Genomic DNA, 20,420 nt, shown 5'->3' with positions numbered 1-20,420 from the left:
AGACTATTTTCGTTCTCATGACTGAATAAACTGGATAAACAAACTGACCTTAAAGGACAACACAGTTTCATACTGTTTCACTTTGGTTTTTTTTGGCGGACCCCGCCACCTTTCTAGCTTCAAACAGTGTTCTGGGGACCTTATTGTCCTCTGAGAACAGCATGTTTATTCAGTTATGAAAGATAAATGTTTGTATTATTACCTCATTAATTGTGTAAATATTAAAATTCGGAGTTTGGATTTCTTCCCTAAATGACATAGTGCCCCTTTAATGTAACTTAGAGAGACAAGAAAAACTACAAAGAATAACACTAAATCTAAAAAGAACACAAAAAGACTAAGTAGAATTTACATTTGACTTCCATGGTTCAAAATTATGTATGTACATTTGCAGATGCCCCATTTGTTGACATGTACTTCTCTGTTTTGTTTCTCCCTGTCCCCACCTTCACCTTCTCGTCACCCAGTCGGGGGTGGAACCCAGAAAATGCATCTGTTTTCCCGAGACTTCTACTCACAGACTATAAAGGGCAGGGGAAGGGGCTGTGGTAGGCAAATCTCTCGGCAGCTGATACCAACTCCTCTATATATAGCCTCCACGGCCTGGTCATTGCAGTAGAGCAGACGCCGAGGGAAGCCACATGCTTTTTACTTTCTGGAAGTTTCTGATTTAGTTTTGTACAAGAAACAGAATGAACAAGCCCAAAATTGTCAGACCGGAGGAGAGGTAAGTGACACACATGCACTTTTACCCTTACTTTTTACTTTATTATGAATAGTTTCACCTTCGAAAGAAAACCAATACAACTTCTCATACATTTGATTCATGAGTATAATAGTTGAATCTGTGTCTGTGTTGAAACAGCCAGCCCGCACATGCACTGTGGTTTGACAGGAAGAAATATGTCACTATCAACTTTGTGGTTCAAAGACCTAAAGATGTCCAGGTGGATATCCAGCCAGATAAAATGGTTTTATAGTGAGTAAGATCATCGGTGCATGGCATTCTGTTTCTCTGCTAGTGAAATCACGTTCATGCTTTCTATCTCGGTCTTGTGTAACATAAACCACATATAGTACACAGTTGTCAGTACCATAAAATGTTGCAAATTGTTTATACTTTGTATTAAATTCTTCCCTTGACAACTCTGACCCAACAGCTGCAAAAACCAAACAGATGATGTGATCTACAATGAGCTGTACTTCTACGACAAAGTTCAACCGTTTGTAAGCAATATAAATATAATATGTGTTAAATAATATGATGATATACTGTAGTCAGTGTGTCAGTGTGAGGGTAAAATTAAGTGTGTTTTTATCCTTTCGACAATGGAAAGGACTCAAGAGAAAGAGTCCATGAACGCACCGTACATGTCCTGCTGAGGAAGATGAAGCCTGACTACGCATGGCCTCGTCTCCAGAGGGATGAAGCTAAGGTAAGCAGTGTGTGTGTGTGTGTGTGTGTGTGTGTGTGTGTGTGTGTGTGTGTGTGCTAAATATGAAACATGGGATTGATACCTGGGATCTGCAAGTGTAAATGGGAATCTTTGCTGATAAAATATAAAATTGTGTTGTTTCTGCTTCTTTTTGCAGCCGAGCTGGATCACTGTCGACTTTGATAACTGGAGGGACTGGGAGCATGAGGAAGACGAAGGGAAGGAAGAGTACGACAGATACGCGGATGTGAGTACACACATTGTGTCCAATAATGAGATTAACTAAACTCTGATAATGCTCAAGAGCTTAGAAGACTGCTTGTGTACTTTGCAATATTCACATCATTGCCACTTGTCCTATCTTTTTTCAGATGATCCAAGAAATGGCTTCCGGAAATAAAGGAGCAGCACCAGACATGGGTGATCTCAGTGATGTAAGTGCAGAGCTATAGTAGTAAGGGGGTTACTTAAAAATGTAATATTGATAACCAGTGTTTTGTGTGTGTCTTTGTTTTGTTTTTTTTTCTTTCAAAGATATAAAATTGATTATTGCTAATCAAAAAATAGATACAGCTGTCTCTGTTTTAGAGGCTTTGACCTTCTTATCAATTGGCTTGCTGTGTATGACTGTACACTAGAAAAACAACACAAAGACTCATTATTTTATTGATCATTTAAATGTTTAAATGAATCTGACTTTCCCCTTCTTCCCCTTCAGTCGGACTGAGCCTCACGGTACACTCTCTCCTGTGTGAGGCCACTACAACTTTATCGTTCAGGATACAGAGGACAACCCTACGTATGCTGAAGCTTGTAATATTTGCCGATGATTTCATGTGTTTTTGTCCAAAATACTGTTTTTACATATGTGATATTTTCTATAGGACTATTTATTGACTCATTGTTGTCCACTGTACCCTGGCATAATTGTCAATTTTAATAAAAAATGGTTTGAAAGTCATTCTAATATGGTGCTTGGGGGTTTCTATATGGGGTAATATCTTCTTTGTTAATAGTTTTATAGGGTTGGATTGGTTGTTTCTTTCAGTAACTCCATAATGATGGCAGTAAACAGCAGTAAGGATACCATTTTCTTTCATTCATTCTTCATTCTTGTTGGTGCAGCTCTACAAATATATATATGTGTGTGTGTGTGTGTGTGTGTGTGTATTTAGTAGAGCCTGATCAATATATCAGTGGGTCACTATTGGCCCATTACAGATATATCAGTATTGACTTATATGCTGATATGAAAACTTTTTTTAGAGGTAATAATGCATAAAAAGATACTTGGAGTAACTCAGAATTATTAAATTTTAAGATATATTTACTTTTTTTCTTTTTATATTTTCAAATGTTCGCTCTATGTTTCGCTTGAAATTATTTATTTTGGCACAAAGGAAGTAAAAGTTTGAAGTTATCTTTCCTTTTAAAGCGTATGCGTGTCTTTCTGTCTAATATTTACAAGACATTTCATTAAAAGAAAGAAACAAGTCGCAACCAACCAAAGTCGTACTAACGAAGTTTGGACTACGTTGCTTGCCGTAGTGGGCTGACGCTGTCAGTCAGTTGACTCGTGTTGTTTCCATTCATGGTGCTTTCAGGGACACTTTTTCCATAATAACACTCCAAAATGGCTTTTCAGTGTCAACGAGACTGCTATATGAAAGAGGTATGAAACTGCTTCAGGACAGTTTATTAGGGCTGAACTCTTTATTTGCATGCGAAAACACCTGACGTAAAAGCAGCATTCATTCACTGCTGTAGTGATTAGCATGGTAGCTAACTACAGTGGGAGCACTAACTTAACTAGTTACCCACTGTAACTGAGTACTCTTCAGCTACTTTATGGAGGGCAATGTACATTTGTTAATTAACAAATAAATAACATTTGGATTTTTTCCCCTTTTATACTATATACGTATGTAGTGGTTTAAATGCACGCATTTGATACAAAGCTTTAATATAAAACCGAATCCAGATGCATTCACTTGCAGCTGACCTTTAATGTAAGTTTACAGTTTTCATTTCATGTTTCCTTTCTTGTAGTTTGTTACCTCGGTGGTATCCTGCTGCCCAGCGGAGCTCAAACATGAAGTCAATGGGAAGAAAGAAACTCTGAAGGGTTTTAATGTGAAGCTCCAAGACACCATTTTGTTTCCTGAAGGAGGCGGCCAGGTAAGCTGGCTTTTCAAAATAATACTCCTCTAAATCAGTGTCCACATCAAGCTAGTCTTATCAGTGGTTGCTGCAGGTATGTCCATTAATCTTCATATTGCTAATTTGTGCCAGAAGTAATACTTAAGCCCATACTATGAGATATTACTCAAATCATTTTCATGTGTTGTGTTGTCTTCCTCCAGCCGGATGATCATGGGCTGATTGGAGATATCTCAGTTGTGAGGGTGACGAGGCAGGGGCCCGAAGCCGTACACTTTGTGAGCTCAGCTCTGGAGGAAGGTCAGCAGGTGCAGGTGAAGGTGGACTGGGAGAGGAGGTTTGACCACATGCAGCAACACTCAGGTGAGATACACTAAACAAAGAAGGTAAGGGACTGTTGTACATGCTCAATCATGGAGTAACTCCTTTACCAGACTGAATGCATGACTATGATCATGTGTTGTTATTAAGCTACGATTGCTCTCTTTCTGACTCTTAGGTCAACATTTGGTCACAGCTTTGGCAGATGCACTTTTTGGATACAAAACCACATCCTGGTAAAATCACTACTGCACAGATTCCTTTCACTGTAGCCATAAAAACGTGTGGGTTTACCTCCCTTCAATGTTATTATTATTTTAATTTTTTTCCAGGGAACTGGGGCGTCAGAGAAGCACCATTGAACTGGACACTCCCTCTGTGAAGGCTGCTCAGCTGCAGACCTTGGAGGAAGCCGTAAATGAAAAGATCAGGGCCCATGTCCCTGTGAATGTTCAGCTTCTCTCTATAGATGATCCTGCTGTAGAAAAGGTGCATATACTGACGTAATGCACTCCTCTTTCTGTCCAATCAATGATTCAAAAGTCAAAGTTTTAGATATGTTTCATCACATAAAAAAATGTCAAATGTACTTCATCTATTAACATGATATTTTACATACAGTGTGTTACATGAGTTGTGTGTGTGTGTGTGAACCAGGTGAGGAGTCGAGGGCTGCCAGATGACCATGCCGGGCCTATTCGGATCATTGATATCGAGGGCATTGATGCCAACATGTGCTGTGGAACCCACGTGTCTAACCTCAGTCACTTACAGGTTCAAGATCATACACGCATGCATAAACACAAGCACAAAATATGTGAAAGTGTACATGCATTACTTTACACACATTTATTTATCATATTTGTAAGATTAAGTGTACCACAGGTGATTGTATTTATCTGAATTTGAAGGTAATAAAGCTGCTGGGAACTGAGAAAGGAAAGAAAAACAAAACCAACCTGATCTTCCTGGCAGGAAACAGGGTGCTGAAGTATGCTGAGAAAAGCTTCAGCACAGAGCGATCGCTTGTGTCTCTGCTGAAGTAAGTTCAAAGCCTTTTATTAACATAGTATCACAAATGTGATTTCAGCTTTAAATAAAGTTTTAAGTGGAAAAAAATCCTGTCATTTTTTAACAGAACTGGACCTGATGAGCACGTGGAGGCGGTTGACAAGCTGCAGAAGTCTGCAAAGCTGCTGCAGAAAGTAAGAACATTTAATCAGTGACCTTTTTGCTAGGCACTCACTCGGTGCCAATGCTGTTTGTGTTTGAGCTGTCAATAAACTATTCCTGCTGCTGGCCAGAAGAGGGCGCCATTAGAGAATCTTTCCATTTTAACACGTTTTTAATCACATATATTTATAGACAGACGCCCTAATCAACATAATATCTTGTGCAGACTAACCTGAGCCTGCTACGAGACATGGCTGTCCTCATTGCTCAGACCTTTAAGAACGACCCCCAGAGAGGCAACTTCTTCAGCTTGCACAAGTAAGAGACTCTTATCATTATACTTCACCCTGATGTTAAACATCATGAAAAGCCCTGCAACAATGACTGAGACATCTGTAGGGAGACCCGGTCAAGCATCAATATGAGTAATACAGAAATAAAATGGTGTCTCTTTCTCTTTCAACAGAAAAGAGGGGGACAACGAGTTCATGAATATCATTGCCAATGAACTAAACACTGAGGTAAGATGATTATCATGACTGCTTAGATCTCAGTTTTAGCAGTTAAATATTTTTCTTAAGCTTCGTGTTGTCTGCTCTTAGGAAATTTTGGTTTTCCTGACTGTCGGAGAGGAGAAGGGACCTGGTTTGTTTGTACTGGCCGGACCCAGTGGACCAGTGGCAGAGCTGGGACCGCGGTAAGAGACACTGCCACATATTTAATCTAACTCTTCCTTTAAAACCTTGATGTAGGTTGGTATTGTATGATTTTCTGTGCTCTGCAGGGTGTTGGAGATTCTCCAGGGGAAGGGAGCAGGAAAGAACGGACGCTTCCAAGGCAAAGCCAACAGCCTGGCCCGAAGAGGAGAGGTGGAGGCTTTACTGCAGCAGCACTGCAAACAGCTCACCTCAGGAGAAGAATAAATCCAGTAATGGTTCAATGCAATAAGACTTTATATGATGGGAAACAATACATTTAGATTTATTCATAATTTTTAGTAAATACGAAATGATGCATTAAAGCACACATACCTAGAAACTGTAATTAATGTGAAAATGTAAATAATTGGGACTTCTGTACAACATGTACTGTACATATCTGAATGTTTAATGACATGCACCTATTTTATCATCTGAAATCTCATCTGTTATACAAATCGTTGATCAGATTCCGTTAAAATTGTTTTATATTTACACATGGAGGCGTGAAGAGGTGGGAAGTAACTGTTCTGTTCTTAAGCAGATTTTTCAGGTACCTGTACTTTACTTGAGTAACTTCTTACTGTCACTCCCTACATTTTAACACATATCTGTACTTTACAGTCCTTACATTCTCAAAGCAGGCTCATTACTTTAGTTTAAAATCATTTAAGGGGAATAATCGTTTATTTTTATTTTGTGTCACTGCACGCTGCCTTCCCAACATCACAAGACTGATTTCAATCTGTCAGTGCGTATCACTCATGGCAGACGTAGCAAGACGAAACAACGTAAGACACGTAAAAAGACAGAAGGTTAGAATGGTTTCAAGGCATAATGTGCAACATTTTCCAAAACAATGCATAGACTCATATAAACACAATCCCTTTCAATCATCACTTATGAGCCAGTAGAGGTGTGTGTGGTGGCTGTATCTGCAGAGACCCTGCAGCCCTCTGCCTGGATTTTCTTATTTTCTCACTTTGACGCTGTCCTCGGGACGCTTTACCAACCCAAAATGTTGGTATTTGATGCCCTGGGAGTGAGATTCAATAATCAACTATCTTTGTGGTGCGTTCATGAACAGATCGGACTTTTAACTTTAATAGTCTTTGAATCATATTAATATAACGTTATGTTCAGTTAGCTTTGTACAGAAATGGCCGGTAGAAATGTCCTTCAGAGGGATACTTTTGACTTTTATACTTTGGGTACATTTCAAAGCCTGTACTTTCTTACTTTACTTGAGTAAACAAGTTGAATCAGTACTTCTACCAGAGTCTTTTTTTATACACAGTTATGTACTTGTACTTCTACTTGAGTAAAAAATGTATGTACATTTGACACCTGTGCCCGGCTCAAGGGAACCCTCAGTCTGCTTTTTAATTTTCCTACTGCTCATACTGTTCACAGCCGTTTTAAAAATATCAAACATGGAATTTTGAACCACTGATAAAATGGACACCAACATCTGTTGACTAAAGTTTTCATATATTTAATTTAAGAAATCAATGAAAATGACATGTACAGAAGACAGACACACTTGACTCTTTTTTAACTTCTCTTTGGCAGGATTACGTCAAGTGACCAGAAAGAAAACAAACCCTTGCACAATGTAATGTAATAAAACATAACAGTCCTGTCATAAATACTACCTTTAGTGAAACTTTTAACTACTCATGGTTGTTAATCCCCTCATTTACGCTATGAAAAAATATTAGAACACTTCACACTAATGTGCAGTCATAAAACACATCAATAATTACAGCCTCAAAAATTCCCACCTCTTTAACACAGTATCACCAACAAATAAAAATGGTAAGTGTTGATTACAGGACTGTTGTATTGGATTGCATTAACATGTACAGTGGGGACTATTTTCTCATCATCACTAGCGTTTGTGTGTGCAAGATAAAAAAGCAGTGGTTTCTTAACAAAGGTATTGCTCAAATCTGTCACAGTTCAGCGGTGTAGCCAAAGTGTTCAAGGTAAAATACAACGGCATAGTGCAAAAGTGCAAGCACCCCTTCCCATTTTAGTAGACCTTTATAAAATACTATAGGCAGTAAAAAAAGATATTGAGATGGTTTGGCAATTAAGTGTCCAGTTAATGTGATCCCGCAGAATCGTCCTTTTCAGTTCCTCTACTGCTCGTCCTCCATCGTAGAGTTATGATAGTGGTTTCACTATCTTCATTGAGATGTAGTTCTGGAAGAGGCAAAAGAAAACATTCAATTCATTCATTCATTTTGATAATCAAGCATTTGATTTTTGTTCCAGCTTCTTTAATGTAATGATTTGCTGCCTTTCTTTGTCATTTATAATAGTAAATGTTTTGGACTGTTCACTGAAGAAAGTAGCAAATGGACAATCTTTTGACATTTTACAGACAAAACAACTAATCGATCAATCGTGAAAATGAACAGTAGATTAACTTGAGGTTATGCTAACTGGACCAAATGATTTCATAATATATCCTTTAGACTCCCTCTTGTCTGTCCTTACCGGTAGAGAGTAGAGCAGGATGGCGAGGAAGAGAACCAATATGATGAGGATGATGAGTCCGATGAAGAGGCACCTGAACCTTCGCCACACAATGAACTTCATGGTCTTACACGGGTTGGTGAACCAGAAGAAGGACGTTTCTGGCCGTCTGATGGTTAATGAGAGAAAAAGAAGAAAAGTGTATTTATTAGACATTACAGCCCATGTGTTGACAGTAAAACCACACTTTTCCTTATTCATCCAAACCATTCATTTATTTCAAACTCATCTACAGGATGTAAAATATGGTATGTTCCATAGTTCGTTCTTACTTGGGAGGGTCCAGTTTTGGGTTCATGTTGGGTTCGTCTCTGCCTTTTCCTGCAGGTCTCTCGTCTGCATGTTCTTCACTCACAATCTCCAGAGTCATCTCCACTTTTCCCTGAAAACACAAGACGAGCAGATACAATGAGCAAGCTACGACAAAACTAGGCTTTGGCTATTATTATATATTATCGAAAAATCATGATATTTGTCGTTATATGCAATATTTTTCGCAATATTGAACATCAAACAGCTGTAACGGCATCCTCTGGCTTTTATTCTGAAAGAAAACGCACGCAGAGCTGTCGTGGCAGCAGAGGCACAGGCATCGATATTTGGGAGGTTACTTCAGGTTAATTGGCCTGATGTAGCAGCATGCACGCAGCGCTTAACATACAGACACGGAGGACGTAGTTTCTAAGAACGCCAGCTCGCTGATTTTGGCAATATTTTTGTTTTAAAGCAGGACAAAATTGAGAACCAAGGGATCTGAATGAGGCTGCATGTCGTCTTTGCTTTAAGCAGTTGTTAATAGTCGTTATTTTTCCAATATCTCTTTACTATTGTCTCTATTTTTTGAGATTTACTCTTGTGCTGCTACTTATTTCCCTCTGTACTGCTGTTACCTGCGAATTTCTCCCATGGGGGATCAATAGAGGAACATCTTATCTTATCAATGGAGCTGAAATGTGTTTATCAAGCTCCTGCAGATTATGAATACTTTATTTAGGAATGATGATAGGAGCATTTGGTGCCCCAAAATAAACACAATAATATGCTGAAATCCAAGTGAAATTATTAGTCTAAATATAGAAACTATCCGACTAACAAGGCCAAATATGAGGGTAAAGTACTGACTTTGTTCCGTCAGTCAATCTACAGCAGGCTGAAGACGAGAGTAAGAGGCACGAAACCTGAAACTGTTTTAAGTCAGCCTTGACGTCATTCCAAATTTCCTGCCGAGGGTCTACTGTAACCTCAACCCCATTGTTGTCCATTCATTTCCTCAATAGTACAAGTTTGAACACGCCAATTTACCTAAGAAAATGCATTCAGGTCTCTCTGCATACTTTCTATTCATACTTACACCCAGAGCCTTCTTTCCATCCTTTTCAATGGAACAGGGCCACCAGCCTCTGACTGACTGCTGAGCAAACAGAGACTTGGCTTGCTCCGTCTTGTGTGGAGCTCCAATTTCCACATCGTCCATCATCACCAGAGAACACTTCTCAGGGGTCTTTGCAGGAGCAACCAGGTTACGCAGATCCAGCTCCAGTGTGCCTGTAATCACACAGTGTTATACTGCAGTGGTCAGGATTTGAAATGATGGTCTCAAGGTAAATCAAACACTTGAAACTACTTTTTTTCTTATCTTTGAATGAAGTGTCTTACCGAGGTAGTCGTCCAATGAGAATTTGTCGTTATCCCAAATCTGAACAATCAGCTTTGGGGGAATCCTGAACTCTGTTGCATCAAGACTCCAGAAGCGCTCCTGTTGGATAAAGAAAAGGTGAAAACGTTTAAGATAAAAAAATGTCGATAACATTGGCCTTTATAAGGCCATTGGTTGATTGGTCATGACAAGCCTCACCTTCTTGGACACGAGGCAGAGTTGTTCGGCAGGAAGGAAGTCGAACTCGAAGACAAACCTCCAGTTGAAGTTGCCATCGCCGTCCAGAGACCTGTAGTGGACATCAGTCTTCTGCTTGTCCTCCTCCATGCCTGGCATCCAGCTGGTAATGGGAACAACAGGTGTGAGCATTCAACTTCATTGCCAATAGGTTCCACAGTAACCTTCTACTAGACAGTTAGGCTCTTAAATAATTGAATAAAATCAAAGTTAAGTTTTAAAAAATGGCTGCCGATGAGAAACATCATCATAAGGCTAGACTACAAATATGTGTATTCCATTGATTTATCAGCCATACCCTTTGACATAGATGTCACTCATTTCTTCTCCTGTGATGCTGGTCTCATCTAAGGTCACATCTGTGGTGTTCCAGACGACTGCACGCAGGAAGTACCTGAGCATTCGAACACGTTAAACGTTAACTCGGTGGCATTTCATGTGACCCCGTGTTAAAGTACTGCAGAGCCGCACAGCACTCACCTCTTAGCCTTGCGTGGTGTGATTACAAACGGAGGTCCAGGAATGCCAATGGATTTGGGGAAAACATCCACCCACATCTGAAGGCTTCCCTAAATGATCACAACATAGAGATTTTACAAAAAGCTGTCGGATTGGATGTGGATGTACACAGATGCAGTGTGTGAGAGCTGTGACATCTAACCTGAGAGAGATTAGGCTGGAAGGAGCTGTACAGGGTCCTGGTCTCCACATGTTCAGGTACAAGTCCCTGTTTTCTGAGCACGTGCAGGCAGAGTCGTTCCCGGGCCTCACCCAAATGCTGATGAATTTCCTTGTTGTCCTCTGCATGTGAAAAAATATATTGCACCTTAATTGGACTTGCATCAGTCAAATAGGGCAAATGATTGAGTCACATGTCAGAAGGTCAAACAGGATTCTATAATTACATTGAGAAGTGCAATAGCATGTTTTTGACACTCTGTGGCTCATGAGTATGTAGGACTGAAACTGCCAAAAAAGAGTTTAGTAAATTAATTAATATGCCATAAAATGCACCAAAAATAATGAAAAAATGTGACATAAGTATGTGAATAAATACATTAAAAAAATGAATAAATCAATTAATTAAATGGAAAATTAAGTGGCAAAGTAAATTAATAGTGTAATTACAAATACAAAGGTAAATGAATACAGAGGCAAATTTAAGCACAAATATCAATTTATGTCATGTTTTATATATTAATTAATGGCTACATTTATTTTCAATATCATTTTTAGTGCATTTTATGGCATCTCTCTTTATTTATTATTTTGGCAGTTTCAGTCTTCCATACACGATGACCATACTGTGAAGATTGGATACCGCTTAATGCAAGCTGCATGAATCCACTTTGGTCCAGACTGAGATATAATTATAGAAAATTGAATTAAATTACTGTGAAAATAATTACAGACATTCATGGTCCCCAGAGTATGAATCATAACCTTGGTCATCACCGGATTTCTCCTTGAGCACGACCATGAGGTTAGCATGTTTTATTTTAAGAATGTTAGCTTGATCAAAGCTGAACTACTGAGCCAATGAATGAACAGTAACTGGGTTGGATGGGAAGAAAGTTCAGCTTTAGTTGAACACTCTTTGATGAGAGACACACATAAAGCATGACATGCTTCCTGCTCATAGCTCCAGCCTGCGTTATTAAGTTAATTTTAAATTGGATTTCAAGAAATAAGGTGAACTGCAGGATACTATAACTTGTGCCAAAGTACAGGGATTCTTTCACCAATAAAGGCCAAAAACAACTTATCATTATTATTATTATTATTATTAGTTGTAACTAAAACCACTTCCACTGTAGGTGACGTTGGGTGTAATTCACCATCACTAACCAAATCCAAAATCGTATTTTAATCACACATTTATACTACTACATTTTCAATCAATGACATTACCGAACTGAGCCAGCGTGTACTGTGTGCCGTTGAAGGTGAGTGATGTGCCATTGTCTTCAGTCCTGGGTTTGGACAAGCCTTTCATACGAGCCAGGTTCTCCAGAATCTGAGACGGCTTCAGCTGGTCCCGCCACTGGTTGATACCAGAACTAAATCGCCAAGAGGGACGGATAGAAGAGTGATCAATCCTGCCTACACAGATATGGCATGAATATCTATTACTTTCATCAATTAATTGCAGAGTTCCCTACATGCAGTAGGTTTGTGGCAGGCCACAGTAGGAGTTATGTCGGGACAGGAAGCGGTTCTCCAGGTCAATCACTGTCTCACCGACTTTCTCGTCACGGGTCAGGAGATCATAGTCATAGACTGAGATTTTCAGGTCCTTGTCCTGGGGCAGGAAGCACGACATCTCAAACATCCTAAACAAAACATAGGTGTGTGAGTGTTCGAGAAGTGAGATGGTGTACCAGATTTGCCCTTTGAGGGTAATTTAGCCCATATTAAGTTCTTTCCTTCATAGCATTTACCTTCCAAACACAGGGCTGGTGGTGTTGGGTAAGTAATGGTCTCTGTCGTCAACAGTATTCCTTCCCAGTGCTATTTTGATGTACGGATCACACTGGGCAGAAGAGAGAACACAAGTTCAAACAGAAGATGCTGACTGAGCCAATGACACAAAATCAACTGCTTTTATTCCTGGTAAGACATTAAATCATTCTTACTCTGCCATTGTTGTCTTTGGGCTGCAGGTCTACCGCCCTGACCACATAAATCCTGACCAGACACTCCTGAGGTCCACTATCTGGCAGCTCTCTGAACTGACGGGGAGGAGGAGTAACACCTGGGTCGTCTGGCAGGGGGTACACCTTAAATGAACCCTGCAAGTAAAAGAGGACATACAAATAAGATTTTACTTTTTGTCTTTCACACATTTTAAAAACTGGGCTTGATCCTGTGTTACCTACTTAATGGAGACATATAATGCTAATTTTCAGGTTCATACATTTATATTGGATTACTACTAGAATAGGTTTACATGCTTTAATGTTCAACAACACGTCAGCATTTTCATACTGTCCAGTTCTGCAGCACTGTATTCCCCCTCTGTCTGAAACGCTCCGTTTTAGTTCCTGTCTCTTTAAGGCCCCTCCTCCTGCATACCCAGTCTCCTCTGATTGGTCAGCACACACATGCCTGACCCAGCACCGCAAACAACAACATAGCAGTTGTGCTAAATTAATTCTAACGTGCCAAACTAGCAACTTGGCATAAATTATGCAAATGTGTGACACAGTGACATAGTGTGATGTCACAAAGTCACGGTATTAAAGGCGGGACTACTGACGAGACATTTCAGGAGCAGTGTTTTCTGTGGGAGAAAGCAGCTTCTGTCGGTACAGACTTTTTTTGACTTTCAAGATCTCTTACAGAATAGGTGTCCTTTCAGAAATTAATCAACATACAGAGCTACTAATAAAATCTTTTACATAGCATTTGTTAATGTCCAATCAAGTGTTCGTGCTACCTTCAACTCTCCAACCACAGTGGGGTCCTCGTCCCCATTTTCATTCTTGCCTCGCAGCAGTTTGTAGGTGTTGCAGAAATCAGTCAGCCCTTTGAATTCTGGGACATTCTCTAGTTCGCTGTCATACACCTGAGGATACACAATCACATTCAAGTCATCTACAGCTCAGGAGAGAAGCTTCTCTGAAGCTATTACACAAAAAAACAACAACCAAGTAAATAAATATGTTGAATTGTGTCATCGGGGAACAAAATAACATACCGTGAGGGTGTCATATCCTTTTTTGAGGTAAGGGCCACATCTCTCCTGGTCTCCAGTTGAAGCATAGAATTTACTCCACCAATCAACTGTCTCTTTCTCCTAAAGATTGAATTGCACAATTTTAATCTTCATATATATATAGTTCTCTGCATTTGGTGCAAGAATCTGAATTTCCTGTCATATTCTTGTTTCCTCTCACCTTCTCTGCAATCTTTGGAGGAAGAAGATGACAAAACACAGAAAAGAAGTCACAAGTCTAAACACGTACAGCGGGAACACAATGCAAAAACACACATATACAATAGGCTATAAAGAACGCGGGATGGTGAATGATGGTGAGAGGTTGAAAGAGGTTGATGAAGATCCTAGCTGCAATTTCACGATTGATAAAAAAATCTGAAAACAAGGGCGTAACAAAGTAATGTAATGTGCAGAATGTGCAACTGCATTAAGGCCCTGGACCTCTAGGGGGCCCACTAACACCACTCGTCCTGTCACTTGTAACATGGCACCTGTGGTTTAGTGGTATCCATGCCTGCCATGAGTGAGACGTGGCTTTGAATCATGTCACTTACTTTAGCAATAATAATTGAGAAGCTTAAGAACCCTCCTTTCTCTTCCAACACAGCAGTGATTATTAAGTGATATATATTTTTTGCATGGCAACTGTGAGACATCAGTTTAACTCTTGTCCAAAACAATGATTTCAATCTTTGTTATGTTCAAAAGGAATAGTTTGAGATTTTGGGCTTATCCATGTACTTGCCTTGACTTAATTAAGAAGATCGTTAGCACTCTTGTGTCAGTATGCTAAATATGAAGCTACTTCCAGCAGCTAGTTAGCTTAGCATAGAGACTGGAAAGAGGAGAAAACTTTTTGAAATGTCACAACCACCACGAAAGGACCTGTTTCACTATCAGAATTGTATTCATTCAGCCCAATAACATTTGGAAAATCTAGTACAGTTGCAGAATCAAATCAAGTTAACCAGCTCAGCTGACGGACGTCTCTAGCTCACATGCTCTATGGGCCCCACTGTGCGGAAGATCCAGGTAATTTTATACCCGGGCTTTTTGACTTCATGCGTCATTGAGTAACTTTCATAGGAAAGCACAGGGCCCCAACTCTGAAGCTTTATCCAGATTTTTCTTAATACATCCATGTGTCAGGCACAGTCTTCTTGGAAACCTTTCAACTAATGGAGACTCAAGGACGTGGCTGCACCTGGCCAACAAATAGTCCAGCACTTAGCCCCTATAACATCTTAAAGTTTTATTTTTAAACTTCAGTTTTTGGGATTTAACAAATAATTAGTGAGTGAAAAATTCAATTATTGCACTCTAAAAAGGTGCTGTTAGTCAGATTTTATAACCTTTGGACAGACACAAGCGAGCTGTTTCCTGTATTTTCACTATTTATGCTTGGCTAACTGGCTGGCTAGTGGTAGCTTCGTATTTAGCGTACAAACAGAGTGGTATCAAGATTCTCCAATTTCCCAAATGTGTCTAATGTCTACTTTTGTTGAATATTTATAACTGTGCTTCCAGTAACATCATGGCAGTGATGGTCTGACAGCAAAAACAGCTTTCGTGTTAGTTAGTTAGTTAGGTGCTTGGGGGTCTTATTTGCTCCAGGGCCCATTAATATGTTACGCCCCTGCTGTGGAGAAAATAATAAAATGTGCTCATTAAATCAGTGTCAATAAAATGAAGTATAATTAGAGTAATTGTGACAATTCCCAGAGATTAGTGTCATTGCAACATCATCATGAGTCCTTTGTCAAGCTTGCCGTAGCGTGGATTAAGTGATCTCAGCCTTCCAGTGTCATTGGTGCCCAGCCTTGAGAATTAGAAAGCTATAATATGTAATCATACATACAAAATGGGAGGTAGGAGAAGCCATTTTGTTGACAGCAGCTGACATGCTGTACATGAACTGTAAGCCAGAGTGATACAGTTTGTCAAATTTGACTAAAGAGTCAAATTCTGCACTTCTTAGTCACAAGAGGTGCTTGAGAAAGAAGAAGAATTATTAGGAATTATTAGGAATCATTTTGTGATGGAGTTTACCTGAGCCTCCAGCAGTTGTCTCTTCTCTTCCATTGTAATGGAGACGTGTTTGGAGGGAGAAGCCATCATCAGAGCCACTGTAAAAAGTGTGAGGACGACATTAGAACAAGGATTTTTGTCTCTCTTTTTGAGTTAGGTGTATCAGAATATTTTTTTTCTTTTGCCCTCTTACTTTTGGAAGACATGGCTCCCTCTGCAGTGATGACATATGGGTCACATCTGAACTGCTCCAGAGATGTGATGGTGCACTGACCCACCACAGGCTTCCTGCCAAATGGACGGTGGTCGATCACCTTCAGCACAATAGGAGGCGTGTACATCTCATCCTTTGGAAGGAGCTGGACAAAGGACAGAGAGGAAATATCAGACAAATACACAGTAGTATTGTGAATTTACAGTTTTGTGTAAAAGCTGTAAGACTCTATTCTGCCATTACCACTTTGATGAAGAGGACGGAACTGGGGAAGTTCGGGCTCTTCTTCATGTTTTTGATGACGGCTGTCTCCACCCTCTGCCCGCCACACTCCACCACCAGGCTGGGTGAAGACACTGAGGCCAGCTGGTACGGCTTCATGTTCCTCAGGCCCCATGCTAGAATCTGGACACACACAGACACAAAGGAGGGATTTAGTGACATAATGTGTGTCAGTTCAGAGGGACAGTGTCTAAAGGTTGTGCGTTACCTCCACAGCAGTGAGCTGCACCACTGGCCGGATGCCCTGGGGAACCATGTAGAGGTTCTCTGCTCTCTTTGGGGGAACCAGAGGAAGATCTGACTCGCCAGACTACAGAAGAAGGAAAGTATGGATTATGCTCACCTTTATGGTTTTTGCAGTAACATCAAATTTAATCACCCTTGAGAACCAGCTGAATGAGTATGTATGAAGGTAACGCATTGTAATGTGAAACTAGCCCGTTCTCCAAACCTTGTCTTTCAGGATGAGTTCAGCGGCCACCAGTGCCTCCCCCGCCTTTTGACCTTTCTGAATGATGGGGTGCCACAGCAGTTTGGGTGTCTGATCCATACCTGGGTTCAACTTCACGACTGGTACGCAGACACTGCGGCCCAGCATCTCATCCTTCCCCTGGGGAGCAGATTAACATGTCACAGTTCTATTTTTACGCGTTTGAGGCAAATAAACCTGAATGCTATAGTATAAAGAAGTTATCCTTGGACGATGGAGGTTATTTTTTAACCATTACACTTTAAACGTTTGGTGGACATTACGATAAGGAAGAAGAAAACAACAATAAGAAAAGCATAACGTGATCTTTGTAGACAGTTCATGCTATAAAAGTAAAAGCTGAATCACAAAGCCAGTATAGGGCCGATGGACATTTTCTGTTTGATATATAATTTCCTTGTTTGTGCTAATTTACTGTTTTTTAAAAAGGTGCAATATGTAAGAATTGGCTATTTGTTGAGTTTGATATTTAGCTTGTTTAGCCATGCATCTTCAGACTGGGAGCTTGGAGCACCAGAGGAGTGTTGGTGTTTACAGCTGCTTTCATACAGGACATCATTGAATGGTTTGATTAGACTGAAAAAGATGTGAATCAATTGAAGATCTATGGGAGAATGGGGAGAGCTCAAGAGACTTGGAGGTTTATGTGTTTTTAATCTTTGAATTTTCACCCATCTGTCCTTAAACAATGCATATTAGTTGTACAAGTACTTTCTCTATGTACATCTGCCCAAACTTACCACTTGGTCATTGTCGTAGAACTCCAGGATAACATCAGGGGGCTGCTGAGCGATGTTCTGGGGGTCGCCATAAATCTGGACATCGTTGAAAATCAGAGTTTGGTCCCAGGTCGGGTTCAGTGTGGAACGCAGCTTCTCTGTTGTCTTACTAAGATGCAGGAAGGAGACGTGTGCATACGGATCTGTGAATGAAAATATAACACTTGAAATCCATCAGCAGTCTTGATATTAGAATCATTTAATTATAGTTTTGACCAGCAAGTAGAATCCTACCAGAAAAGCTGTCTTTATCCATCGATGCCAAGTTTCGTGCCTGATAGACGTAAACACGCAGATGGTATATATGTGACCCTGTGGAGCAAAAGAAAATATTCAGTTGGATATATTTATGTATAAATGTTTGCATGTGTATGATCATTTATTTGTGTCACAGTACGCATCACGCACTGTCAAAGGTGCAGGACACGGTGGGCGTGTTGGCACCAAACAGCTTGGTGGCATCGGCCTTGGAGCCTTTCTCTTTCATGTCAGTATCGACACCCTGCAGAGTAAAGCAAAGAGCACATCTCAGAGCTTTTCATGAGTCACACACCACGACTCTGCAGATGTGTTTAATGCATAAGTCAATATTTGAAAATATTTGCAGAGTCAGTTAACTCAGATCCGGTTCATGCTTTCATGCCAGCCCTTCCTTTCCTACTAATTATGAACAGCTACTGCTAATACTGTTTAAGCCAATACTGTCTTTATGTCTTTGTGTAACCAGATCCTATGACAGTGTATTAGGGCCATTGTAGGGTAAAAGAAATGCAGAGCTGGGTGGGTGGGTAATATTCCTAGATGTCCTTGTTTGCCAGCAAAAGTCTGATAGATTATGTAAAACGCGTCATCTGCCTGCCATCTGCAATTGCCTGTTACCAGCAATTTTCTTACATCCGTCCATTACGCGGACTTACTTGGAATGTTTGTTGAATTTATGAGTTTTTTTCTTGTAAATGTACTACTTTAATCTCAGAGAATATCCAAAGTTTGTTTTTCTCGTAATATTAGCTCCTGCCCTGGCTCTGTATTTTTTTTACCTGGCCCTAATACACCATCTTAAGATCCTGAACCCCAACAAGCTGCTCAAATCAGAATAAAGCATTTGTTCCCTTTCTTTACTCACCAGCGCCCCCTCCAGTTGGAAGATGGCCGACGCTCCAAGCCGGTCCTCTGGCGCCATCTTCCGCCTCCAGCGCCTTCGACGGAACGTGTCCGATGAACGCTCCTTCCTGTGGAACTTCCAGCCAATCAGGGAAGAGAATTCCCAGCCCTCGGGGTCGCCTCCGTCCCGCCTCTGTGAGCAACAATTGAAATCAGAGTCATACAGTCAGTTAGTTACGCAAGATTATATAATGTGACATAAAACCGTTAGCTATCCAGATATTTCTCTCTCTTGATCAGAATTGTGTTTGACAAATTCAGCTCCCTTTCAAAAAACATTGTATATGTGCTGCAGTATATACAGTAGTGCTGCCTTATTGTCCTCTGCTGACCTCTGCAGTGGCTCCTGCAGGACCTGCAGCTCTCTTGCGAGGTCGAACCAGCCTCCTCCTGCGGTGGACGTGGTACACCTTCTCTGCAGGGACCCACGACCGAGGCTTGTCATCTGGGGGAATGGTGACTCCATACTCCCATCCTGCAGAGTGCACACACAGACACACACACACACACACACACACACACACACACACACACACACACACACACACACACACACACACACACACACACACACACACACACACACACACACACACACACACACACACACACACACACACACACACACACACACACACACACACACACACACAGGCACAGACAGATGGACACACATTTTCCTTAGTTTCATTACTGTGTGGATGCAGGAGCATATGGTTTAGATCTCACCATATGAGTTTAATTTATTATTATTATGCAAGAGTGAGTCAGAGTCCTGTAAATAAGAAACATCCAACACAATTTAGTCCTTTCCTTTTTGAATAACTACTTTTGCCTATAAACAGCTTGAAAAACAGATTTTAGATGGTGAGGTTGACATCTGCACCTTGATCATCCACGGCTCTGTTGTCATCCACAGTCCACTCGTCCTCCCACGTCCAACCTGGAGGACAATCAAACTCTCCGGGGTTACGGCTCTTCTCTCCATTCTGTGCAACACAAAACCTCAGTTAGGCACAAGCTCAAGTTCATTTTTTAATTTGTTGATTTTCTTCATGTGTTTTGGCCCACTCATGAATTACAATAGATTATTCCTCCACCATCTGGAGGAAAGCTGAGTGGAGAAAATAATGGAAAACACCTGGCATCAACGTCAAGACAAAGTGTAAGCTTGGGTAGCATTCATGCATGTTTTTGGAAGGAATGATAGGACGTGTGTTTGTATGTGTGATGTTTGAAGTCACCCTGCATATTATTTGCATGTCAATACGCTGTTTATCCTCACCACATCAGTAAAGGGCTCGGAGGCAGCCTTCCAATCTCCACCAGGGAAGCGAGTCTCGTTTTGGAACACCTCGTCCATGAACTCAGTGTGACCGGCGTCTGCCTCTGTTAACAGACTGAAACACAACGTCGAACACATGAACCATCTGTGTGTGAAATATGAAAACACATTTACAACTAATTCTCCTACTACTACTATTACTACTACTGCTACTACAGTGAACTGAAAAGT

At 40.5% G+C, this 20,420-nt stretch overlaps 3 protein-coding genes across 7 annotated transcripts in view; 2 read left to right on the top strand and 1 right to left on the bottom strand.

Moving 5' to 3' along the window:
* The first annotated feature begins 557 nt into the window (after positions 1–557).
* On the top strand, positions 558–2,365 carry ptges3l (prostaglandin E synthase 3 like). Its single transcript, XM_073489659.1, has 7 exons — positions 558–727; positions 866–979; positions 1,161–1,227; positions 1,338–1,436; positions 1,594–1,683; positions 1,808–1,870; positions 2,155–2,365. The coding sequence occupies exons 1-7, from the start codon at positions 693–695 to the stop codon at positions 2,161–2,163; spliced, it is 477 nt and encodes a 158-aa protein (XP_073345760.1). The 5' UTR covers positions 558–692; the 3' UTR covers positions 2,164–2,365.
* Positions 2,366–2,980: 615 nt separating this feature from the next.
* aarsd1 (alanyl-tRNA synthetase domain containing 1) lies at positions 2,981–7,056 on the top strand. The gene is made up of 12 exons (XM_073489657.1): positions 2,981–3,108; positions 3,486–3,614; positions 3,800–3,959; positions 4,096–4,153; positions 4,250–4,406; positions 4,575–4,691; positions 4,829–4,959; positions 5,056–5,122; positions 5,317–5,408; positions 5,557–5,611; positions 5,693–5,787; positions 5,875–7,056. The coding sequence occupies exons 1-12, from the start codon at positions 3,070–3,072 to the stop codon at positions 6,011–6,013; spliced, it is 1,239 nt and encodes a 412-aa protein (XP_073345758.1). The 5' UTR covers positions 2,981–3,069; the 3' UTR covers positions 6,014–7,056.
* Positions 7,057–7,267: 211 nt separating this feature from the next.
* myof (myoferlin) overlaps positions 7,268–20,420 on the bottom strand; it is a 34,060-nt gene continuing 20,907 nt past the window's right edge. For 2 of the 5 annotated variants that reach the window (XM_073489648.1, XM_073489651.1), the window contains 29 exons: positions 20,190–20,304; positions 19,791–19,893; positions 19,237–19,379; positions 18,867–19,037; positions 18,149–18,242; positions 17,975–18,052; positions 17,702–17,883; positions 16,923–17,081; positions 16,680–16,781; positions 16,433–16,594; positions 16,169–16,334; positions 15,997–16,073; positions 15,806–15,862; positions 14,126–14,137; positions 13,927–14,025; positions 13,666–13,794; positions 12,863–13,018; positions 12,668–12,759; positions 12,389–12,559; positions 12,138–12,286; positions 10,888–11,027; positions 10,707–10,795; positions 10,525–10,620; positions 10,188–10,329; positions 9,989–10,088; positions 9,684–9,877; positions 8,605–8,714; positions 8,294–8,441; positions 7,268–7,996 (listed from right to left, as the gene is read on the bottom strand). In XM_073489648.1, the coding sequence (XP_073345749.1) occupies positions 7,958–7,996; positions 8,294–8,441; positions 8,605–8,714; positions 9,684–9,877; positions 9,989–10,088; positions 10,188–10,329; positions 10,525–10,620; positions 10,707–10,795; positions 10,888–11,027; positions 12,138–12,286; positions 12,389–12,559; positions 12,668–12,759; positions 12,863–13,018; positions 13,666–13,794; positions 13,927–14,025; positions 14,126–14,137; positions 15,806–15,862; positions 15,997–16,073; positions 16,169–16,334; positions 16,433–16,594; positions 16,680–16,781; positions 16,923–17,081; positions 17,702–17,883; positions 17,975–18,052; positions 18,149–18,242; positions 18,867–19,037; positions 19,237–19,379; positions 19,791–19,893; positions 20,190–20,304 (3,475 nt within the window). In that variant the 3' untranslated portion in view covers positions 7,268–7,957. The remainder of the gene's footprint in view (positions 7,997–8,293; positions 8,442–8,604; positions 8,715–9,683; positions 9,878–9,988; positions 10,089–10,187; positions 10,330–10,524; positions 10,621–10,706; positions 10,796–10,887; positions 11,028–12,137; positions 12,287–12,388; positions 12,560–12,667; positions 12,760–12,862; positions 13,019–13,665; positions 13,795–13,926; positions 14,026–14,125; positions 14,138–15,805; positions 15,863–15,996; positions 16,074–16,168; positions 16,335–16,432; positions 16,595–16,679; positions 16,782–16,922; positions 17,082–17,701; positions 17,884–17,974; positions 18,053–18,148; positions 18,243–18,866; positions 19,038–19,236; positions 19,380–19,790; positions 19,894–20,189; positions 20,305–20,420) is intronic. The other 3 variants (XM_073489649.1, XM_073489652.1, XM_073489650.1) reach the window with 2 other exon arrangements.

The sequence above is a fragment of the Pagrus major genome, chromosome 20 (assembly GCF_040436345.1).
Source record: "Pagrus major chromosome 20, Pma_NU_1.0".
Classification (NCBI taxonomy): domain Eukaryota; kingdom Metazoa; phylum Chordata; class Actinopteri; order Spariformes; family Sparidae; genus Pagrus; species Pagrus major.
Note: the sequence above shows the minus strand (reverse complement) of the source record. Positions and strands in the feature narration are given on the sequence as shown.